The sequence below is a fragment of the Rhinolophus sinicus genome, chromosome 13 (assembly GCF_057876585.1).
Source record: "Rhinolophus sinicus isolate RSI-liver-muscle chromosome 13, RSI-T2T, whole genome shotgun sequence".
NCBI classification, from domain to species: Eukaryota; Metazoa; Chordata; class Mammalia; order Chiroptera; family Rhinolophidae; genus Rhinolophus; species Rhinolophus sinicus.
The window spans coordinates 21,656,462-21,676,342 of NC_142513.1; the positions used below are offsets into that span (position 1 = coordinate 21,656,462).

The 19,881-nt window shown below is 52.3% G+C and overlaps 1 protein-coding gene across 1 annotated transcript; it reads right to left on the minus strand.

Annotated features, from left to right (window-relative positions):
• Window positions 1–3,174: 3,174 nt before the first annotated feature.
• Window positions 3,175–19,457, minus strand: BPIFB2 (BPI fold containing family B member 2). Its single transcript, XM_088789482.1, has 15 exons — window positions 19,349–19,457; window positions 16,935–17,028; window positions 15,379–15,483; window positions 14,558–14,704; window positions 13,721–13,781; window positions 12,231–12,291; window positions 8,495–8,586; window positions 8,068–8,253; window positions 7,784–7,837; window positions 7,043–7,213; window positions 6,512–6,579; window positions 6,290–6,335; window positions 5,461–5,524; window positions 5,012–5,088; window positions 3,175–3,450 (listed from the first exon to the last, which is right to left on the minus strand). The coding sequence occupies exons 1-15, from the start codon at window positions 19,455–19,457 to the stop codon at window positions 3,409–3,411; spliced, it is 1,377 nt and encodes a 458-aa protein (XP_088645608.1). The 3' UTR covers window positions 3,175–3,408.
• Window positions 19,458–19,881: the final 424 nt, after the last annotated feature.

Consider the following 19,881-nt stretch of genomic DNA (forward strand, 5'->3'; position numbering starts at 1 on the left):
TGTCCATGAGGCCCTTGGGAGGCCTGGCTGGGGTCACCTCAAGGGTGATGAACAGTCCTGGGGGGCTGCTGAAGAGCTAAGGTTTTCCTCATCCCTCCCACAGGGAGCTCACAGGTCTGGAAGATCGAGGAAGCTGCTCTGTCCATTTTGTACATGGAGCCACTGAGGCAGGGGGTTGGGGCCAGGACCTGCCTGAGGTCAGCGGGGTGAAATCAAGGTTGGACGGGGGAGAGAAGGACCCAGGTCAGCCCAGCCAGTCTCGGTCCTGATCTGGGCCCTGAGCTGCAGGAGCCAGTCTACAGATAGCATCGTTTTATACCTGTGGATCGGCCCCTAGCGACAGAGGGACAGGCTGGCCTCACTTCCTCCTCCAGCAAGCAAATCCACCAGAGCGTGCCTGTGGTCACCTGGCCCTCCCTGCCTCCTCCCAGGGCCGTCCTGGGTATTGTGAGCGGACGCGGAGGTCGGAAGGACATGGGGTTGGGGTGAGAAACCCCCTTATGAGGAGTCAGGGATCTGGGCCCCAGCCCAGCCACTGCCCTCACAAGCTGTGTGGCCTTGGGCGGCTCCCTCAACCTCCCTGGGCCACTGTTTTATCCTCTTTATGATGAGAGGACAGAATAATAATAGTAATTCTGGGCAGGAAAAGGAACAGTCATGCCATCCCCTGTTCCCTTAAGTTCAAAGTAAAGTGGTCCCAACCAATTTCCAGTGGCCAGATAGGTGGCAAGCTCCCTAAAAATAAAATTATTTTAAGGAAACAGAGTCTTTCCCGGGGTGCCCAGAATGTGGTCCCTCTGCGACCTAGCAGCTACATCCTGGGGACAGCCTGTCTGCACGTGGCCCTTACCTAACAGAAACCAAAGACCTCACCAACCCCCATCTTTCTGGTACATCCACTCTGACGGCCTCTTGCCCACCCAGTGACCGGACTCCCTTTGTCAGAGTCCTGCGAGGCCACTTGTGGAGCAGCTGCTACATCTGCAAGCACAAGCCCCCTCCCCGTGATGCTCCTCCCCTCACGCCATGCCGCTTGCACTCTTGCACGTGGGCTCTGGAGGTCTTAGCTGCCTATGGTTTGCCCAGCAACTCCGGGCCAGCTCAACAATACCCTCTCCAGTGCAGTCTGAGCTCCTCCACGTTTTCCCTTCCTTGGGTGCCCTCCCTCAGCCCTGGAGTACCAGAGTTCCCTTCTAGCTTAGAGTTACTCGTTCACCAGATAATAACTCCTCATATGAAATGTTCCCTGTTTAAGCTACCATGTGGTTTCTACCTTCTGAATGGACCCAGATTGCAGCACTTATCTGTGCCTCTCAGCAGCCAGCGGCCAGCGGCCAGCAGGCTCCTAACTGAATGGCTGAATGGTCCCTTAGGATCTGGACCGGCTCTCTTTGACCAGAACATAGCTTCTGTCTAGGAACAGAGCTTGACTCAGATGTTGTGTCCCCCTCCTCTTACAAGAACATATATCATAGGTCCAGACACATCATGGGTACAAAGATCTAGCCTGTTGGAAAATGATGGATAAATGGGTGGATGTGTGAGTGAGACGATGCAGGGACAAAGGAATGGGTGGGTGTATGGATTGATAGGTAGGTAGATGAATAGATGGGTGGAAGGAAGGAAAGAAAGAAAGAAGGGAGGGGAGAGAGGGAGTGAGGGAGAGAAAGGGAGGAAGGGAGGTAGGGAGGGATAGAGGGAGGAAGGAGGGAGGTAGGGAAGTTTGGACCATTGGACTGAAAGACGGCTTAATGGATACGACCTGCGCAGTGAGCTCATGATCTTTTTCTAGGTCATTACTTCCTTTATTGACTGTGTCTGTATATTAAAATTTTTGTCTCTCCTATTCCAAACCACCTAGCCTTGGGCTGAGGCTATGTTAAGTCCCAATAAAAGTAGGATTAATGGATTAATTAACTAAGCGACCAAATGAAATAAAAGCCATGCTGTCCTGAGCAAAATCATGAGGCTGGATTTTACTGTCTCCCCCTTTCCACTCTCTCACCCCCACCCCATCTCTTCCCCACCACCAAGACTCTGGGCTGGTCCCAGTTCCCTCAGCCTGTCACACGGAGACTTTAGGGATGAACCTATAACCCGTATGGCAGGAAAGGTGTTACACAGTACCAAAGGTTTTGCTTACTGATGGCAGAAATTTGGGCACATTTTACTCCCCAGGGAAACATGAACAGAAAATGAATTGTTATATCTAGGCAGGAAGGAATACTATCTCTGGCTAAGAGACCAGCTTATGTAGGGGAGAAAATTACATGGCTTTGGTTGCTAGTGTTTGCATCCTCGGTCTTCTCTAGGTCATCTTGTATATGACCTGCTGGGTTTAAAGAGCTTTTGGAGGGAAAAAGAATTAGACACATTTGGTGAGGACATAGGCCCAAAAGGCCCAGAAGGCCCTGCCTCCTTCAAACAAAATACTTGCTCATGACCTGAGTAAACCAAAGATGGAGAAGCTGCCTGAGAAGGCAGGAAACTCCCCATCACCTGAGACTCGTGACCCAAAGACAAACCCCAGGTTGGGGTGCTGGTGATAGAAGATAGAACTAGACATCGTATGTCTGGATTCCAGGAAGGTTGCAGGCCTAGGGACCCAGCTCTGAGATTCTGGGAGCATTCTTCTCCTTGCTGGGCCTCAGTCCCTGCATCTGTGAAATGGGACTCCACACCCTGCCTGCCTGACTCACACAGCTCTTATGAGGTTCTAGGAATAAGATGGGATGTGACACTGTAGAGAGGCCCACCCCAGTGAGGGGGCCGGGAGAAATGGACAGGCAGGCCACATAGACACACATGAGATGTGCCACCAGGTAGGGAGAAGGGCCTAGACTGTCACCATGGCATTCATAACTTCCAGCTCATCCGTGTTGCTCTCCAGGGTTCTCTTTCAAAATATGAGCTCCCCGGGCATGGAGGTGATGGAGTGAACAGATAAGGTCAACAGAGATGTGGTCACATCTTCTTCCTCTCCCAGGCAGCTTTGGTGGCTCCAGGGACAGGCAGGACCCAGGGACATCATGTGGGGAACTGGCCTTAGGTATGCAGAGAGTTCACTGGGGCTGGCTGGAAGTCACAGCTCAGAGACGGTGTTTAATGCAAGAAAGAACAGGTCTGTACAGCCTGGAGGAGTGATTTGCTCCCCACAATGAGGGGGATGAAAGAAGGAGGTGGGGGAGGTGAGAGAAGAGGGAGGGGAGAAGCAGGGGAAGGACAGGATGGGAGGAAGTGGAGGAGGGGAACCCATGCACGCAGTGAAGATTAAACAGCCCAGCTGAGCCATCCAGCTTGCTGGAGATGACGAAGTGTGGCTCTGCCTCAGTTTCCCAAGTGTCTTGAGGCAAGAGGGTCTCCAGAGCAGGGAGCTGGCCCACTCTTAGCTCTCCCAGTGGTCCCGCCTCAGCGCTGATAAAGGAGTCCACTGGATACCACCACATAGCCCTGAAAGGCAAAGAAAACCATGGGCCAGGTCAGAGGCCACACAAGGACTGGTAGGACCCCCCAGCCACCCCATCAGCCTGGCTCTAAATTCATGCTCTGCCATTCTTGCTGTGTGTCCTGAGGACAGTCCTTTGCCTCTCTGAGCTCAGTTTCCTGCTCTGTCACTTGGAGATGGTAACAGCACCCACCTCAAAAAGCTACTATGAGGATGCAGTGAGATCACGCAGGCAGAGCCCTCAGCATGGTGCCCGCTTTGATGCGTGCTCCGAACATGGTTGGTGCCACCACTTTTTTATGACTGGGACTCCAAACCACTGAGTGTCTTCTCCAAGTCCAAGTCTCCCCAGTAGAGCCAGGCATCCCCCACGTGTCCCTTCCTCTCTGCATTGCGCTGCAGAAATGCCCTGCAGGGCCTGCTGACCTGTCATTCATTCAGTCAACGAGTTTTCATTGAGCCTCTACAAGCCAAACCCTGTACCAGGTACTGAGGACCCAGCAGAGAACAAGCTACACCTTGTCCCTGCCCACGTGTAACCCCTACATGGTCCAACGCGGTAGCCATTAGTCACAGTGGCTAATTACATTTAGGTGAAATGAAATTTAATTTAATTTAAAATTCAGCTCCTTAGTTGCACTGGCCACATTTCAAGTACCCAGTAGCCACATGTGTCCAGTGGCTGGACAGTGCAGAGGTCCATCCTTGCAGGAAGTTCTACTGGACGGTGCTGGTCTAGAGACTTTTAACTTCGGACCCAACTGGCTGGATTTGTGAATGTCAAGGTGGGTCAGCCACTGACCATGCCTGCTTGGGGATGTCTTGGGGAAATTCCCACTAGTAACCCTGACTCCTCCATGTGCCTGTTCTTCCTTCTTAGGGCGGTGGGTATCCCCAGTACCTTGGGACCATAGTTCTTAAGCAACAAGGGCATCCTTCCTGGAAAGACATCAGTGGAGGGGTATGAATAACACTCAGACGTTGGGCTGGAGGGTCCTTGGCTGAGCTTTATGTCCTATGCATGTCTTGTTGAGTGAATTCGGAAGAATATTTCCTTTTTATATCCCAAGTGAAACAGAAGGAAGTTGTAGAATCTCACCTTGGGCAATGGTTGTGATTGAATTTCACCCTGGGCCCACAATTTCTGATCAGCGAAAGTGATTTTAGAAGGGTCAGGAAGCCCCTTCCCCCATTCAGCCTGCAGAGGTTTGTGTACAAAGCTGGAAGGACCCCCTTCTGCCATCCTCCCCCAGACACCAAAGGGGCTGTGCCTACCCCAGAGTACAGAATCAAGGGATAATTAAAGGCTCTTGAGTGTGGCTTGGTGTGATATTTGATGAGGACTCAAGAGTGGGTGAAACCCTCCCACCAGTGGCTCTCGACATCCTGAATTTTGCATTCATGGCATGGTCTTGGCAGGAGCAGGGGGCACCCCCAGGCCTGGCTGACTCCTAGGCCCCACTGTTCACACTAGTAGGGAGAGAGAGAGGTGACCCCCACCTCTCTGAGCCCAGCCTCCTACCAAGGGTGGAGGAGGCCCCTCTGGTCACACCTACAGACTCTCACCTCAAGGACAAAGACCTCAGGGGTAACGTAGTGGAGGTTGACCACATTGGGGAGGGCAACCCCCATGCCCAGGAGAGCTGCAGGAAGGAAAGGAGTAAACAAGTTCAGCTGGGAGGCGGTGCCAGAGCACCACGTGGAGCGCAGCCAGTGCCAAAGTCCTCTGTGCATCGTGACACTGAGTTCCAGACACCCAGGAGGGAGCGGCCATTATTATCACACCCACTTTACAGAATGGAAAACTGAGGCCTAGGGAGGGAAAGGAACTTAGCTAAGATCATACAGTTGCTAAACAGCCAAACCAAGATGTGCCCACAGGCAGCTGGATTCCACAGGCCACCCTCTTAACCTGTGAGCCTGAGCGGCGGGAAGGGGGCTGGGACTGAGCCTGGAGTGGGTGTAGCGCAGGAGGGGAACAGCAGGGCCATCCTGGGGTGGAGGGCAGAGCTCACCATTGAGGTGGTCCAGCAGCGGCTTCTCAAACACGGTGCCCACAAGTGCACGCAGCTGATCCGTCTGCAGCCACGGAGCCAGGGAGATGGGCACCCAAAGGCCCACCCCATTGAGGGGCCGGGAGAAATGGACAGGCAGGCCACATAGACACACAGATGGCAGAGGCACAAGGGCAGGGAGGAGAGCAGGTCAGCCCTGTTCTGGCTTCAAGCAGAGCCCAACAACCTCCTGCGGCCAGATCAGCCTTCTGAGGTCAGGTGCCCAGGAACTGCTCGCCTGAGGGGAGGTGTGAAAAGCCAGCAGCCGGCTGACTGACACAGTGTAACCAAAAGGTGGCTGGCAGACTGCCTGATGCCAGGAGGCTGGCTGCCCTGTTGGTGCTGAACGATGGACACATGGGCTGACCATGGATAGACTGATGGGGATACTGACTGACAGGCCAACCAACAAAGGCTGATGATGGTGACTCAGCCATGTCATATGACCAAAGGCACAGCAACGCAGTCTGACGCTGACTTGTCTGATTATCAGTGGTCTCAGTGATTCTTGGCTGGTGAGGCACTGACCACCAGGCAGGATGGCAGGCAGGCCAGGCTGACTGACCCCACTGAAGAACCAAGGCTGACTGACCAGCTGACCAGCGGACAGAGCCTGGGAAAGACTGACTGTCAACGGGTGGGTCCACTGACTGACCACTGTCCTAAAGCACCCCAGGAGGAAGCCTGGTTATGGCAGCATATACAGAAGACATATATGTCCCCCTTCCCCAGGCCCAAGGCCTGCCCTACCCGGTGAGGGCGGCTCTGGAGGCCCCAGCCCCACACTCACATCAATGAAGCCCACATTGGAGGAGGCCACGGTGAGCTGGACTTCCCTGAAAGGGAAACAGGAGAGTTAGAGACAGGACCCAATGCCCACCCCCAGCCCCCAGTACTGCACCTGTATTCCAACCTCCTCTGACCCTGTGACTGGTGGCACCGTGATGGGTGGTTGAGGGCCCACTGTACAGAGAGACACACTGAGGCTGCTGGGTCCAGGGGCCTTGCTTACCCTAGCACAGACGTGGTCCCCTGCAGCTTCGCTTTGGACACAGAGAGCTGGAGGCTGAGGTTCACTCCCTGGACATGTGGGGAGATCAGGGTCAAAAGGTACAAAGCCACGTGGGCGCTTTCAGCTGGCCACCGGTGACCCCCGCCTCCCACCCGTCCCCCCACTCATTCAGGTGTTTGTGCATCACAGGCCAGTGTGGGAGGTGAACAATAACCAAAGTAACCAAACAGGATGCTTTCAGAGAGTAGTAGGAGCCACGAAGGCAGAGTGGTGGCATGGAAAGGGTTAATGAGGACCATCTTTCTCAGGCTTTAAGCTGAGACCTGAAAGATGAGGAGAGGCCAGTCATGCCAAGAGCCAGGGAAAGAGTCCCTACGAACAGGGTACAACATGTGCAAAGGCAGGGATGTCCCGGCACATTGAAGGAAGAGCAAGGAGACCAGTGCGGACAGAACAAAACAAGTGAGAAGAGTAAGGCAGGAAGCGAGTTGCCACCCTCCCAGACAGCCCCACGCAGCCCACTTCACTCACCACATTGAGGGAGAAAAGGGACTGGAAAGCCGAGTTGGAGGCCACAGCCAGCACTTCCACGAAAGGCTGCAGCCACAGTGTGGCGTTGTTGGTATGGAGCGTGACCACCGGCGTGGTACCCAGCCTCACCTTGAGCACCATGGGCATGGGATTGGGGAACTGGCGCGCCACCTGGGGAAGCGGAGAGGGAGAAAGGAAGGAGGGCACCTGGAGACAAAGCCTAGATGGTCTCTGTCTGTACTTGTCATTCCTCTGCTGTTGATCAAGCCACCCTTTGTACCTGACTAGCCCACAGAGATGGGGCCACCACAGGCCCCTGCCCTCGGGGATACCCCGTCTGGGATAATAGGTGTGAAAACAGGCATAGCCTGTGTGGTCTGTGCTAAAAGGGAGGGACACTCAGGGGCCATGGGAGCTCAGGGAGCCTCCTAGACCAGACTAGGGGTTTGGGCCTCCCCTAGGAGGTAATCCCCAAGCTTGTTCTTGAAGATGGATAAGGGAAAGGAAGCAGAAAGAACACCCCAAGCAGAGGGCAGTGCTTGAGCATTTTTCCACAGAGAAAAGAAAGTAGCGTGATGTGGGCAAGCGGGGCCATCCCTGCGATGGAAGGGGTGCAGATGAAAGAGTAGATGCTGAACCCCTCTTGGGACAGGTATGAGTCAGCAGAAATCCTACAACCCAGAGAGCCTCCCAGCCCAATCCTGGTTCTTGGCCCCTAATATGACCAGAAATGTCACCAACCTCAGGGATGAGTTGGCCCAGCATGGAAGTGTTCAGCGGGTTGTCATCTGACTTCTGAAATCAAAACCCCCTCAACACCATGACTGGCTTTAGGGCACCACTCCCCAAGCTAGACCACCTCTTGCCTCCCCCAAACTCTCGTTTAACCCTTCAAACAGCCACCCTGTGGCCCCAAAATTCCAGCCGCCCCACCCACCCCTAGTTGGGCCTCGGTGGGCTCTCCCCTGGCTGGGCCACACAGTGCGCCTGCCCCATGTGCCCCAGGCAGCAGGTCCGGCCCTCACCAGCTGCCCTGTGATGTCCATGTTGAGGGCACCAGCCTTCTGCATCAGCAGCAGGGCAGAGTCAAACAGGTCCTGGGAGAGACCCACGGTTGCCATGGCACTGTTGGTGCCCACATGCTCTGGCAGCGTGAAGGGGGTTGCATTCACGGGCAGGACAATAGGCTTGCCCAGCAGGAAAAGAACAGCCTATGGGGAGGTGGGGGAGAGGGAGACAAGCAGTGGGGCATCAGTAGGGAGGTGACTCCATCATAGAACCGGGGCTCTGAGATGCCACCCACCCCAAGATGCCCCATGTCCAGTCTCACACCTGGAATGCTGTTCCAGCTTCTCTCCCTTCAACTTCCCTGCTCCTTTAAAAACCATCCAGAACATCAAGGACTCCAGAGGCAATAAGCCTCCAGCTCTGGGCTGACAAGGAGGAACTTACGTTGATATCCAAGGAAATGTATTCCTTAGTGATGTTGGGCGCACTGATCATGTAATAGCGAATCTGGGACTCAGGACCCACAGGGTTGAGGCCTAAATGAAAGCAGAATAAAGAAGAAAAGATGGCACACTTAGCATCATCTACCAGTACCTCATTTATGCAGGAAAATCAGTTATCTGACGAGGTTGGTTAGCCAGACCCAGGCCAAGAAAAAGAGAGGGGGAAAGATTCTCGAGGAAGCAAACTGAAGTTGCAAAGTGCACACACCCAAAGTTCAGGCAGTCACAACCTGTGGACTCTTAGTTTAGACACAATTCTCACAATTTTGGTTTCTGCTTTCCCATTGGATAGAAGACTAGAGACCCCAAATTAGAAGGAAGGAGAAGGGTCACACTAGGCACAAACACCCCCTGTCAAAGGCAAGAAAGAACCACAGAAAAAGAAGGAAGCTCACATTTACCAAGGTCCAGATATTTGACTTATACTGTCTCATTCAGTCGTCACCACAGTCCTGTAAGTGTAGGAGCCCATTTTATACACACACACACACACACACACACACACACACGCGGTATCACAATGCCTCCTACAGAAACTCAAAAGGCACAGGCCCCTGGGTCATTCAATGTAGAGCACAGCAGTGCCTGCACCCCAAAGACCCTTTAAGGTAGGTGCATCTGAGGGCCCAATTCCTACATGGCGGGTTCCCCCAAGGCTCAGAATATTCTGACTGAGAAGGTTACAAAGCATGAATCACTTTCAGGAACCATATCTCTGGTCATGGCAAAGTTAGACAACCTGGCAGGTGAAGGCTCCACCCCACTGTCAGGAAAGCCAGTGGCTCCTCCCCCAAAGACTCAGGAGAACAGGTTTTAGTGCAAGTGTGTGTCCATTTCAATGTCTTTCTGATTTTCTATTGTCTCTTCTGGATTTAATTTTATTTTCTCTAATATTTTGGAAATTTCTTATAATTGTAAAAGCAGTATAATATGATCAGTGGTTGTCAAAGATTGGGGAGGGAAAAGGGGGGCAGCTCAAAGGAATTTTAGGGGCTGGTGGAATGTTCTGTATCTTGAGTGTGGTGGTAGTTACATGACTGTATGCATTTGTTAAAACTCACAGAAGACACTAAAAAGGGTGAATTACTCTATGTCTTAAAAATGAATAAAAACATTCAAAATTTTAAAATGATAATACCTAGTCATTGTGGACATATAGAAAAATTTTTTGAAGATGGAAGTAATATAACCTTGAATCTAATTTCTTTTTCAGTATTTTCTTATACAAAAATAAACTTTTCCTTCTCTCTCTCTCTCTGTCTCTCTCTCTCTCTCTCTCTAAAACTGGAGTAAAGCTATATATAGCTTTGGTCCTTCTTTTTTTTTCTTTACAGAATGACATTATACCTTAGTTAAGAGAACAGGCTCTCAAGGCAAACTGCCTCAGTTTCTTCATCTGTAAAATGGAGCTAAGGACACTACAGTAAATATTAGCTTTTATTATATTGTATTTTTCCAGGCATGTTGCTTGGTGATTAAACGCCCCTTTAAACTATGCTTTTTAATGGCTCCTGTCACTCCATGCTCTAGGTGTACATGACTCATGTAAATAGTCTCCCAAGGCTGGACACTTAGATTTCTTTTACTTGGCTTTTTTAATTCCTCAAGACACAAGAAAGGGCTGGTTTTTGGTATGAACCCAATTACAAGGAATCTTAAAGGAGAAAACACTGCTGAGGAGGAAGAAGGGAAGGACTAACATCTGTTGAGCCTATTGTGCCCCAGGCACTTAACCTGTGCTTATAGCAACCCATGGGATAAGCAGGGATTTTGATCCCCATTTTTTGGATTGGAATGGTTAGGCTCAGAGAGATGGAGTTACTTCCCTAAGGTCACAGAGCAAGTGAGCAGCAGGGCCAGACTTTAACCTCATGTCCTTTGTTTCCAAATCCAGTTTCCTTGACCTCTTGGTGCCTCTTATTAAGGTAATATAGGGGTTGGGCAGTGAGGGGAGTGGGGGAAATCAAGGAATATTCCCCAGACAAGCTGACTTTGAACTGGGCTATGAAATGTGGGCAGAGCAGTGGGTAGATGTGAGGAGGAGAAAACCAGGGTGAGCTGGTTCATGGGTAGCTCTAGCACCATGCTGAGGATTTCAGAGTCAGAGCTTCTGGTTTTCCCACCTACAAATTGGGGATGATGATGTCATCTCATAGGACTGTTGTTAGAAGTTTGCACAAGAAAGCCAAAGCTGCCTTAATATCAAAATATTCACTGAAGAACTCTCCACTATGGATAAAGGTAGACCCTGCCAGGCATCCCTCCTGGCTTAATGCCAGCCTGCTGCCTCCCCAAATCTCCTGTCCCCACACCCCCACACACCTGTCCCAGACTGTTAGAAGCAAACCCCTGACTCAAGGCAAAGCCAATGGATTGATTGCAAAGTGCAACTGCCAACAGTCACCAGCTCTGGATCTCACAAAGTCAATGACAGCGGCGTGGGAGAAACACTAGACTCCCAGGCAAAGCAAACAGATAAGAGAAGGTGTGCTTCAAACAGGAGCAGCTTCCAAACAGGCTTGTGAGAAAACAGAGGAAGCCCTGGATGATGCTCAGGGCTCACTGAGAACGTATCACCCCCAAATCTACAGAATATATTCTTTGATCAGTCTGTGGAAGGGTGGGGAATTGCCAGTGTATTTGGTAAATACTGATAAACACATACATTGCTAAAAAGAAGCTGAACTACTTTCATAGCTTTTAGTTTCCTGTTGTAAGATGAAGTGCTGATAGAGCCTCGTTTGGGATGCACTGCGGCCACAGCTCTAAGTGAACTAGCTGCAAGCACCTGGGACCCCACCTGCGTCTGTGGTAGTGGAGGAAGGTGTGTGGGCGGGGCGAGGTGACCAATGACTGATGGGAGTGAGTAGATGTATACCCCAGCTCCTGCCCCTGGGAGCTTGTTAACAGTGTTCTTCTCAGTCTCCAAGAGCCCCCCAATGGGAGTGAGCCCCAGGAGCCCGCAGCAGTGTAGCTGCTCATTAACACACCTTCCGTCCCTGTCTCACTGCTTCCCTCCCCACCCAGTGGCCCCTAGGACCACGCCCATTTGAGCTACTTGCACTAACATCCTCATCTCAGGGTCTGTTTCTGGGGGGATTAGCTAAGATAGTAGCCTTCTCCTAGTATATTCTTAGTACTCCTTGGATAATGGGGACCCCTTGAAAAATCCAGAGGTGGGACATGCCTGATGGAAGATGGAGAGGAGAGAGAGCCTTGACTCTGGGTGGTGGGTGGTCCCTGAGGAGGGAAACAGAAGCAAAGGCACTTGGGAGCAGAAGACCTTGAGTTCTGTCAAGGACATGTTGAGTGGGAGAAGCCTGTGGGACTTCTAGGAGGAGGTGTCCGGAAGGAAATGGAATATAAGGGTCTGAGCCCTGAATGGAGGGGAAAGGGAGAGAGTCTGACAAAGAATGTAAGAGATAAGGGAGCAAAACCAGAGGAGGAGGGGGGGCCTCTGAATCTCCAGGCATGTATTCCCCCCCCACACACACACACACACACACTAAACATTCCGAGATATGGTTCTAGAATTCAGAGATTCACAGAATTCGTCAATAATTGTTCAGTCATCCTACATCGACCTCCCAGGGATCTACCATTATCCAGAGGGGGGCTTAAATGGTCTTGGGGACCCCAGAGTTCTCTTCCCCTCTCCCTGGGCTCCCAAGTCTTACCAATTAAAGTGCCCAGGTGGACGTTGAGACCCTGCACCAGGTTGGAGATGCCCAGGCACAGCTGCAGCAAGACAGAGGAGCAGGATTAGGGTGGCACTCAGCGCTGGGGGGGGCAAGGCTGGGACGATCCAGGATCCCTGTCTAAAAGCCTCCCCCAACCTAGACATCAAGGCCTGGGATCTCTGCCTTCCTCCACCACCCAGAGGGCATCTTCGGGCACCTCCTCTGAGCACTAGGGTGTCAGAGGGGAAGTTGGGGCCCGTGGGCATTGAGGAAAAAACAGGGGCCGTGACACACAGCAGAGGTGGCCACAGGGGGGCCTGGGCAACGAGGCAGGGAGCCTGTTGCATCAGGGCCCAGAGGGCCAGCTGGTGGGAGGGTGCTACCTGAGGTGGAGGCAGGCAGAGGTCAGCAAGCCAGGCCAGGGAAACTGGAGTTCTCCTAGGCACAGTGGCAGCCAAAGAAGCGTATTAAGCTGGGGGTCACTGAGACAGAAAGTGGGGCCAAGGAGAGAATGCAAGGCCAGGGTGGTCACTGTCTGGTCCAGGCAAGAGCTGGTGAGGCTGAGCCAGGTGAGGCCAGGAAGCAGAGGAGTGGACCAGGTCTGGCTATACCGCCTTTAGCCCTTAGGCCTCAGTTTTCTCATCTGCAAGACGGGAGTGCTGAGGCGTGCCTACAGGTGGGTGTGGGACGGATGCAGTGGGTTCATTTGGCCTCCACTACTGCCCCTTAAAGGAGTTGGAGGTGAGGTGGGAAGGGGCAGAGATGGAGAACCAGCTGGCTCCCCCTCGGCAGAAGACCCCTGGCCCCTGGGGCACCATTTCTCACCTAGTCAGCCACAGGCAGCTAAGAACAAGAGCTAAAATAGCAACAAGAACAGCAGCACTCACTCTGCACAAACTGTCCTAAACCCTTCATGGCTGTTAATTTGCTCAACATCAAGCCAGCCTATCAGGATGTTTACTGTGTGCGTTGCCGATGTGGAATCGGGAGCAGTGGGAGGTTAGGCGACCTGTCCAAGGTTCAAGCTGGGAAGGAGCGGAGTCAGGATTCAAAGCCAGGCCCGACCAGACATCGATCTGGTTCCAGTGCCCATGCCCTTGTCCACTTATATGTTGTCTCCTTTTCACGAGCCACATGGGCCCTGAAAGCATTGCCCCCATCTCGCCTTCTAGTATGGAATTAGGGCTGGCCCAAGAGGGCGAGCCTCCCTCCTCTGCCACCACCCCCCAAACCTGCCCTAGATAGCTTGATAGCTAGATAGCTAGATAGCTAGATAGCTAGATAGCTAGATAGCTAGCTAGCTAGCTAGCTAGCTAGATAGATAGATAGATAGATAGATAGATAGATAGATAGATAGATAGATAGATAGATAGATAGATGCATAAGAGCAGTAACCATCCCAATCTCCCCATGCCTGCATCATTCACCACACCTGCTGAGGTAAGCGATGCCCTCCTTCCCGAGAGGTCTGGCAGGGGATCCTTTACCTTGTTACGCAGGACAGCTTTGATGTGCTGCTGTACCCGGACCAGCAGTGCGGGAGTCACGCTAAGGGAGAGACACGGGAAGGACTCCTGAGCTCTGGGTCGATATTTGTGGTCCTGTCTCTCTTGGCAAAGCCGCCAGTGTAATTTATATCCAAATTTTCTCTGGGGAAAAGTCCAGTCCAAAATGCTCAATGACCTCACAGTCAACCCCCGCCCATGTGTGGGAAAGTGTAGACAAAATGGAGGGGATTCACAGGCAGTGAGTTAGTCAGGATTTAAACCTGGCTCCAGCATTTGCCAGCTGTGTGATCTTAGGCAAGTCACTTAACTGCTCTGTGCCTCCATCAGTTCTCCTGTAAAATGGGGGAAATACTTACACCCTCCTGGCAGGATTAGTGTGAGACAATGCTCAGAAAGGGCCTGGAACGTGAGCAGCACACAGCAGGTGCTCTGGAAGCGGGAGCTGCTGTTAGCATTAGATGAGGACATGAGAGGCCACCTCATACGGTAACAGTTTGGCAGGTCCCAGCCCCCTGGGCCTCAGACTCCCTATCTCTGCAGAGAGGGGGAGCCCTCTGAGGTCCCTAATAGAGGCATGAGCCCAGAATCCCTTCCTGAATAGTACATTAAATGCTATTGTGCATTGTCACACAGTGAGGACACAGGCTCTGGCTGCACACTCATTGTGTGACCTCAGGCAAGTCCCTACCCCTCTCTGAGCCTCAGTATGCTCAGCCATAAACCAGGTGTAATAATAGGGGTCTCAGACCCATTGTGGCAATTGGATGAAGGCTTGAGTAGGAAGGTGAAGAAATGGCACCATAGCCCAGCACCCACCTGTGATTGCCATGCAACACAATGGCATTGCTGAAGAGTGAGAGGCAAGTGGAAATGCTGACCACGGGGGTTCCGATGGAGCCCTGGTCCACGCGGGCATCGGCCAGCAGTACCACGGGAAGGATCAGCTCCAGCGGCTCTGGGACTCTGCAGGAATGTCAGTCCTGAGCCCCGGCTACACCGCCCAGCAGAGCCCACCTTGACCGATTCGAGACACTGAAAATCCCCAGCCCATGCCTGCCCTACACTTGACACAGGCAGGACCCCCACTCAGCATGAAATGGTCGCATCTGAGTGGACCCCCAAACTCCACTTAGGGTCACAGACGTTACAGCTCATGGGTATGAACTCTGGCTCCCCATATCCTTTCACTGTGAGACTCTGGGCCAGTCATTCCCCATACTGAGCCTCAGTTTCTTCTTCTGTATAATGGACATAAGGGAGTTTTCTATGAGGTAGTCATGTGAAAACACCCTGCGTGGAGCCTGTCCCACAGTAAGCACTTGTAAAATAGCAGTGTGAGGAAACAGGAGTTAAAATAAGAGATCCCTTTGAAGGCCTAGCTCATAGTTTGAAAATTAAATGCATATAAAGTGACTGATGCACAGAAATAATTCTGATAGCTATATTATTGAGTACCTACTATGTGCCTTGCACTGTGAAAGAGGGGATGTAATTGTAATTACAGCAATGAATCCATTCGCTGCAACCCTCATAGCCCTGCTGAGAGGTTTCATCCAACTAAAGGTGTTGGAGAAGTGAAATGACTCTGATCATCCCTGGAAATCTTCCTGACCCTCCCCCAACAAAGAGTCACTCACCGAAAGACCTTGAAAGTAAAATTGGCTGCTGCCAACAAGCGTACCCCAAAACCGTCAATGAAGTTTAGGTGGAGGTGGGTCACCTGGACATTCAGAATCTGAACTCTGCAGGATAGGAATAGAGGTGGCAGGGTTTAATGGGGAGCATTAAACCATGGAATCAACTCTGGTGTGGGTGCCCTGAGCCATATCCACACTGTTGATTTTACAAAGGACTTTCTGACTATTGGAACCATGCGATGCGGAATAAGTAGTGAGCTCTCCATCATAGGGGGCATGCAAGCCATGTATGGACAACTAGCTGGCAGGGAAAGTATGCAGAGAGGACCCCAGTGCTGGTTGGGAATTGGTGAGGTGATTTCTCAGGTCTTGGAGGGATTTCAGTATCTGACTGAAGTCTGGACAGCTGGGAAGGTGGGAAAAGAAAGCCTTCAGGACCTACAGAAGGCAGAAATCCCCTCCATAACATTGTAGTCAACAGCTTTGGCTTGTAGCCCTCCAGCAACAGGGAACTCACTCCCTTCAAAGATGCCTATTCTGATTGCTAAGCACTTTCCAACTAATTTTTGATTTCTTTTTTTTTCCTAAAAGAAATTCATTTATTTTCCTGCACAGTAATAGTAGGTAGGGATTCAGATACTACAAACTATAAATTTTAAAAGTCACATCAAAAGTCCACCCTCAAACCCTCTGACCGTTAGTATTTGAGTGTCATCCTTCCATAACTCTCCTTAGGATACAAGCTGACCTAGAACCTGTTTTCTTTTCACTCGACAACCATGCTGGATGTGTTTCCACAGCAACAAACAAGGACCCTCCGCGCTATAGGCAAACAGTCACTTGCTGAGCAGTGGGGTAGATAGTCCTTTATGTGGCAAGACTACAAATCATTTAGGAACCTCGATTGTTAGGTATTGTTGTCATTCCCAGTTCTCCGCCATTATCAACCATGCCATGAGCAGCATTCCAGCCCTATCCTAGGGACCTCAAACTGGGGGGCGCCTAGCCAGCAGCTTTTTTTACCCACCTGTATTAAATGTTTTTAAATTAGTTGATTTTTTTATATATACTTCTCTTGGGATTCCAGAGAACTGGCATAGTGAGTCTGAGTCCCCACATGGATGATGACAACCTTCCCAACCCCTGGAAGGGTCTGAGTTTGAGACACCCCCACCTACCTCTGTCTTTGAGTCTCCATGCATTACAGGGGGTATGGGGTAAATTTCACTCAGATTTGAGGCTAAATTCAGTGTCTAGCTTTTGGAAGCAGTAGCCAAGTGTCCTGATAGCCCTGGGGACTCAGAGCCACAGTCTTGGCCCTGGAGGCAGAAATCTATTAATTCAAAGACGCCAGGCCTCCCTGTTTCCACCTTGGTCCCATCTCCTAAATCCTCTGTGACCACTCACCTAGTAGGTGAGAGTATCTAACCTGGTGAAGGAAGCTCTCATCTAGCTGATGGGGAAACGTTCACCTATATACGAGGGTACTAGCTTAGTGGGCTGGGGCATTTTTCCCAGAGGGTGGGAGGACTCACCTGGCAGGTGGGAGCACTCACCTGGTTGGCTGAAGCACCTCTCCTCTCTGGTCCAAGAAATGTGGGACAGTGACCTGCAGGGCCCGCTGCAGAGGGGCTTTCCCAATTTCAGACACTGCGGCCAGAGGAGGGTGAGGTCAGGCTGCCCTCAGGAGCCACCCAGGGAGACCACACCACCCACCATCTGCCCTGCACCCTGAGCAGAGAGGACTCACAGACTGGAAGGGGTGGGCTTGTCCATGGGCACACGGGGGCCAGTCGGCTCCCCACTAACCCTCCCCGGGTGCGCTCCTCACACCAGGGCTGCAAGGCACGCCTTTCCTCTCTTGCTCTGCCTCTCCAAATCCTACTAGCTACCCCACTCCTCAGAAACAATAACACCCTTTGCCCTTTTGCAAGACTCTGATGGGATCCCACCTCCTCTGGAACGTCCCCAAGTCCCCAAGCAGAGGGGACCATGAAACAAGGGTGGGGGGCCTGGGGGTTAGAAGCTGAAGACTCTGGAGCCTCTCAGATTCTGGGTGCAGACCCCAGCTCTTCTACTCACTACCTGTGTGGCTGCTCTGTGCCTCAGTTTCCACGCCTATAAATTTAGTGGTCATAATGGTGTCCATCACATAAGGTTCTTGCCACGGCTCAGGGCACAATCAGTGTTAGCTCTCCCTGTTGCTTTCTATTTTTGTGATAATAATGGCTATCACTTCTATTGGGCCTCCTTTGTGCCAGGCCCTGTTCTGGGGGCTTTGCTTTTCCTCACAATTCTGTCTATGGCACAGGTACTGGATTATGCCCAGTTTACTGAGAAGTGAGGACACGTGGCAAGGGGAAGTCAGATCTGTGTTGAGGCACCTGGCTCCCCAGCCCTTGGACTTCCTCGTGTACCTGTGTTGCTGGGCATAGGGAGATGCTGATGAAACAGGAGTAGAATTAAAATGAGAGGTGGTGGTGCTGCAAGAGAGCGTGGGCTGAGCCAAGAGGCCTGAACTGTGCTCAGACTCACTGTGTAACCTGGGGAAGTGCCTGTGCCTCCCTCGTCCTCAGTTGCCCCAGACCCGAGCATCAAGGTCTTTATGCTCCCAATGCCCCTCTCCAGCCTGACCATCTGTGGCTGAGGCAAGACTCACACCCAGGCCTCTGGACCTGTCTACAGTGCTCCCCAACACAGGGCTTGAACTCTGGGACTTGCAGACAGGGATTTGAAAGACACCATTAAGAAGCCACTCAACCTGGCCTTGAAAAGACCTCTTTCCAGAGGCATAGGGCCTCCTGCCGGGTTTCCGCCAAGAACAAACACAGGCAGGTACACCAGTAGGGCTCTCAGGGGACAAAGGAGCCTCACATGGAACAGGCGGAGAGAGGGTGGCCAGTGGAGGGCAGTGGCCTCATGTCTCTGCCTGTAGGCATCCGTGCGTGGCACCGTGTTCCAGTCACACTCGAACACGGATCACTGACCCCTTTCAGTGCCGGCCCATCTTCCCGGACACAAGGTCCCAGAGGCTGTGTGCGCACCAGGGGCCCTGCTGCTTCTCTGCTGCTTCCCTGTCTCACTGCTTCCTATGTAGCCTGGGCCAATGACAGTCCCTTCTACTGTCTGACCTGCGTCCCTTACACTGTAATCTGAGTTTGGTCTGGCCTCGGGGCAAACAGCTTCTGATTTTTCACCCCTGACCTACCTTCAGTAGGACCCCAAAAGCCTCCCCAGGAGCAGCTGGAAAGGGGGGTTGTGCAGATTTTGTCCCTTCCTGGGCCTAAGTTTTCTCACTGTGCTTTCCCCAGGGGGCGGAGCAGATTCATAGGACAGCAGTCTTGCCCGACATGGGCCCGGTCAGGGGTTGGTTCTTGTCACTGTGAGCAGAGCAGGGACCTATCTCCATGCCCCCTGCTAGACATCCCTTCCCCGCACACGTGTGCACGCAGGCTCCCCACGCACACACATACAGCCAGGCTGTGCAGCCACACCTTTATACACACATCCAGGCACCATGGCACTTGCACATGTGCCCATGGGTAGGCACCCATCCAACACTCAAGTACACACAAGGGTCCATCTCCATGAATTTTCAAGCTCAGACACACACAAGCAAAAGTAGCCACTCAAACCGACCCATGCCCACCCGACTGGACCCGTGAGCGGGCACACTGGAATATGGGACACCGCATACACCCGCATTCAGGAATTCACCTAATAAATGTTTGTTGAGCAGCACTGTGCCAGACTCAGGAATTCACCTAATAAATGTTTGTTGAGCAGCACTGTGCCAGGTGCTGTGTGGGAGCCAGGGACACAGTGACAGAGAAGATCCGGGCCCTCAGGGGGCTTTTGAGTTCACACATACCCATGCACACAGGACTGTACACACACAGGCAAACATGGACTCACGTGCACACACTCATGCACAGAGACACACGGGACAACCCAGCATCATGTCTCTTACCATAACTCAGCACGGCCTTGTTGAGTCTGACCACGGTGCCCGGTATGGAGGCGCCAACCACGGGCAGCAACAGAGCCAACAGCAGGCCCAGCCCGCATGCCCGAGCCATGGCGTCCTGGCCAGTGCCCCTTAAGATCTGTGGGCTGGGGTGGGAACAAGCATCAGAGAACTTGTCCAGAATGCCCCACACACACACACAGCCTGGAGGTCACAAGCTCTGAGTGCTGATCCCACCCTAACCCCAAGCCCCACATGTCAGTTTAGTATCTCTGCATTGGGAAGAATTGCTTTCCCCTGCCTGCTTCATCAGGAACTATGGAGGGATCCAGTCTGGAAATGGCCTCCAAGGCCCAGAGAAGATATGGCCTTGCCTAAGGCCACACAGCAAACTAGAGCTGGTGCAGGACCCAAGCCATGCAGGAGGAAGTTGGTGACACTCTCAGATTGGGAGACTGACGACAGCTTCCTGTCCTAAGGAAAGAGTCCAGGCCCACCATCCTGAGACCCAGATCCCAGGAATCCAGCCCTGTTTG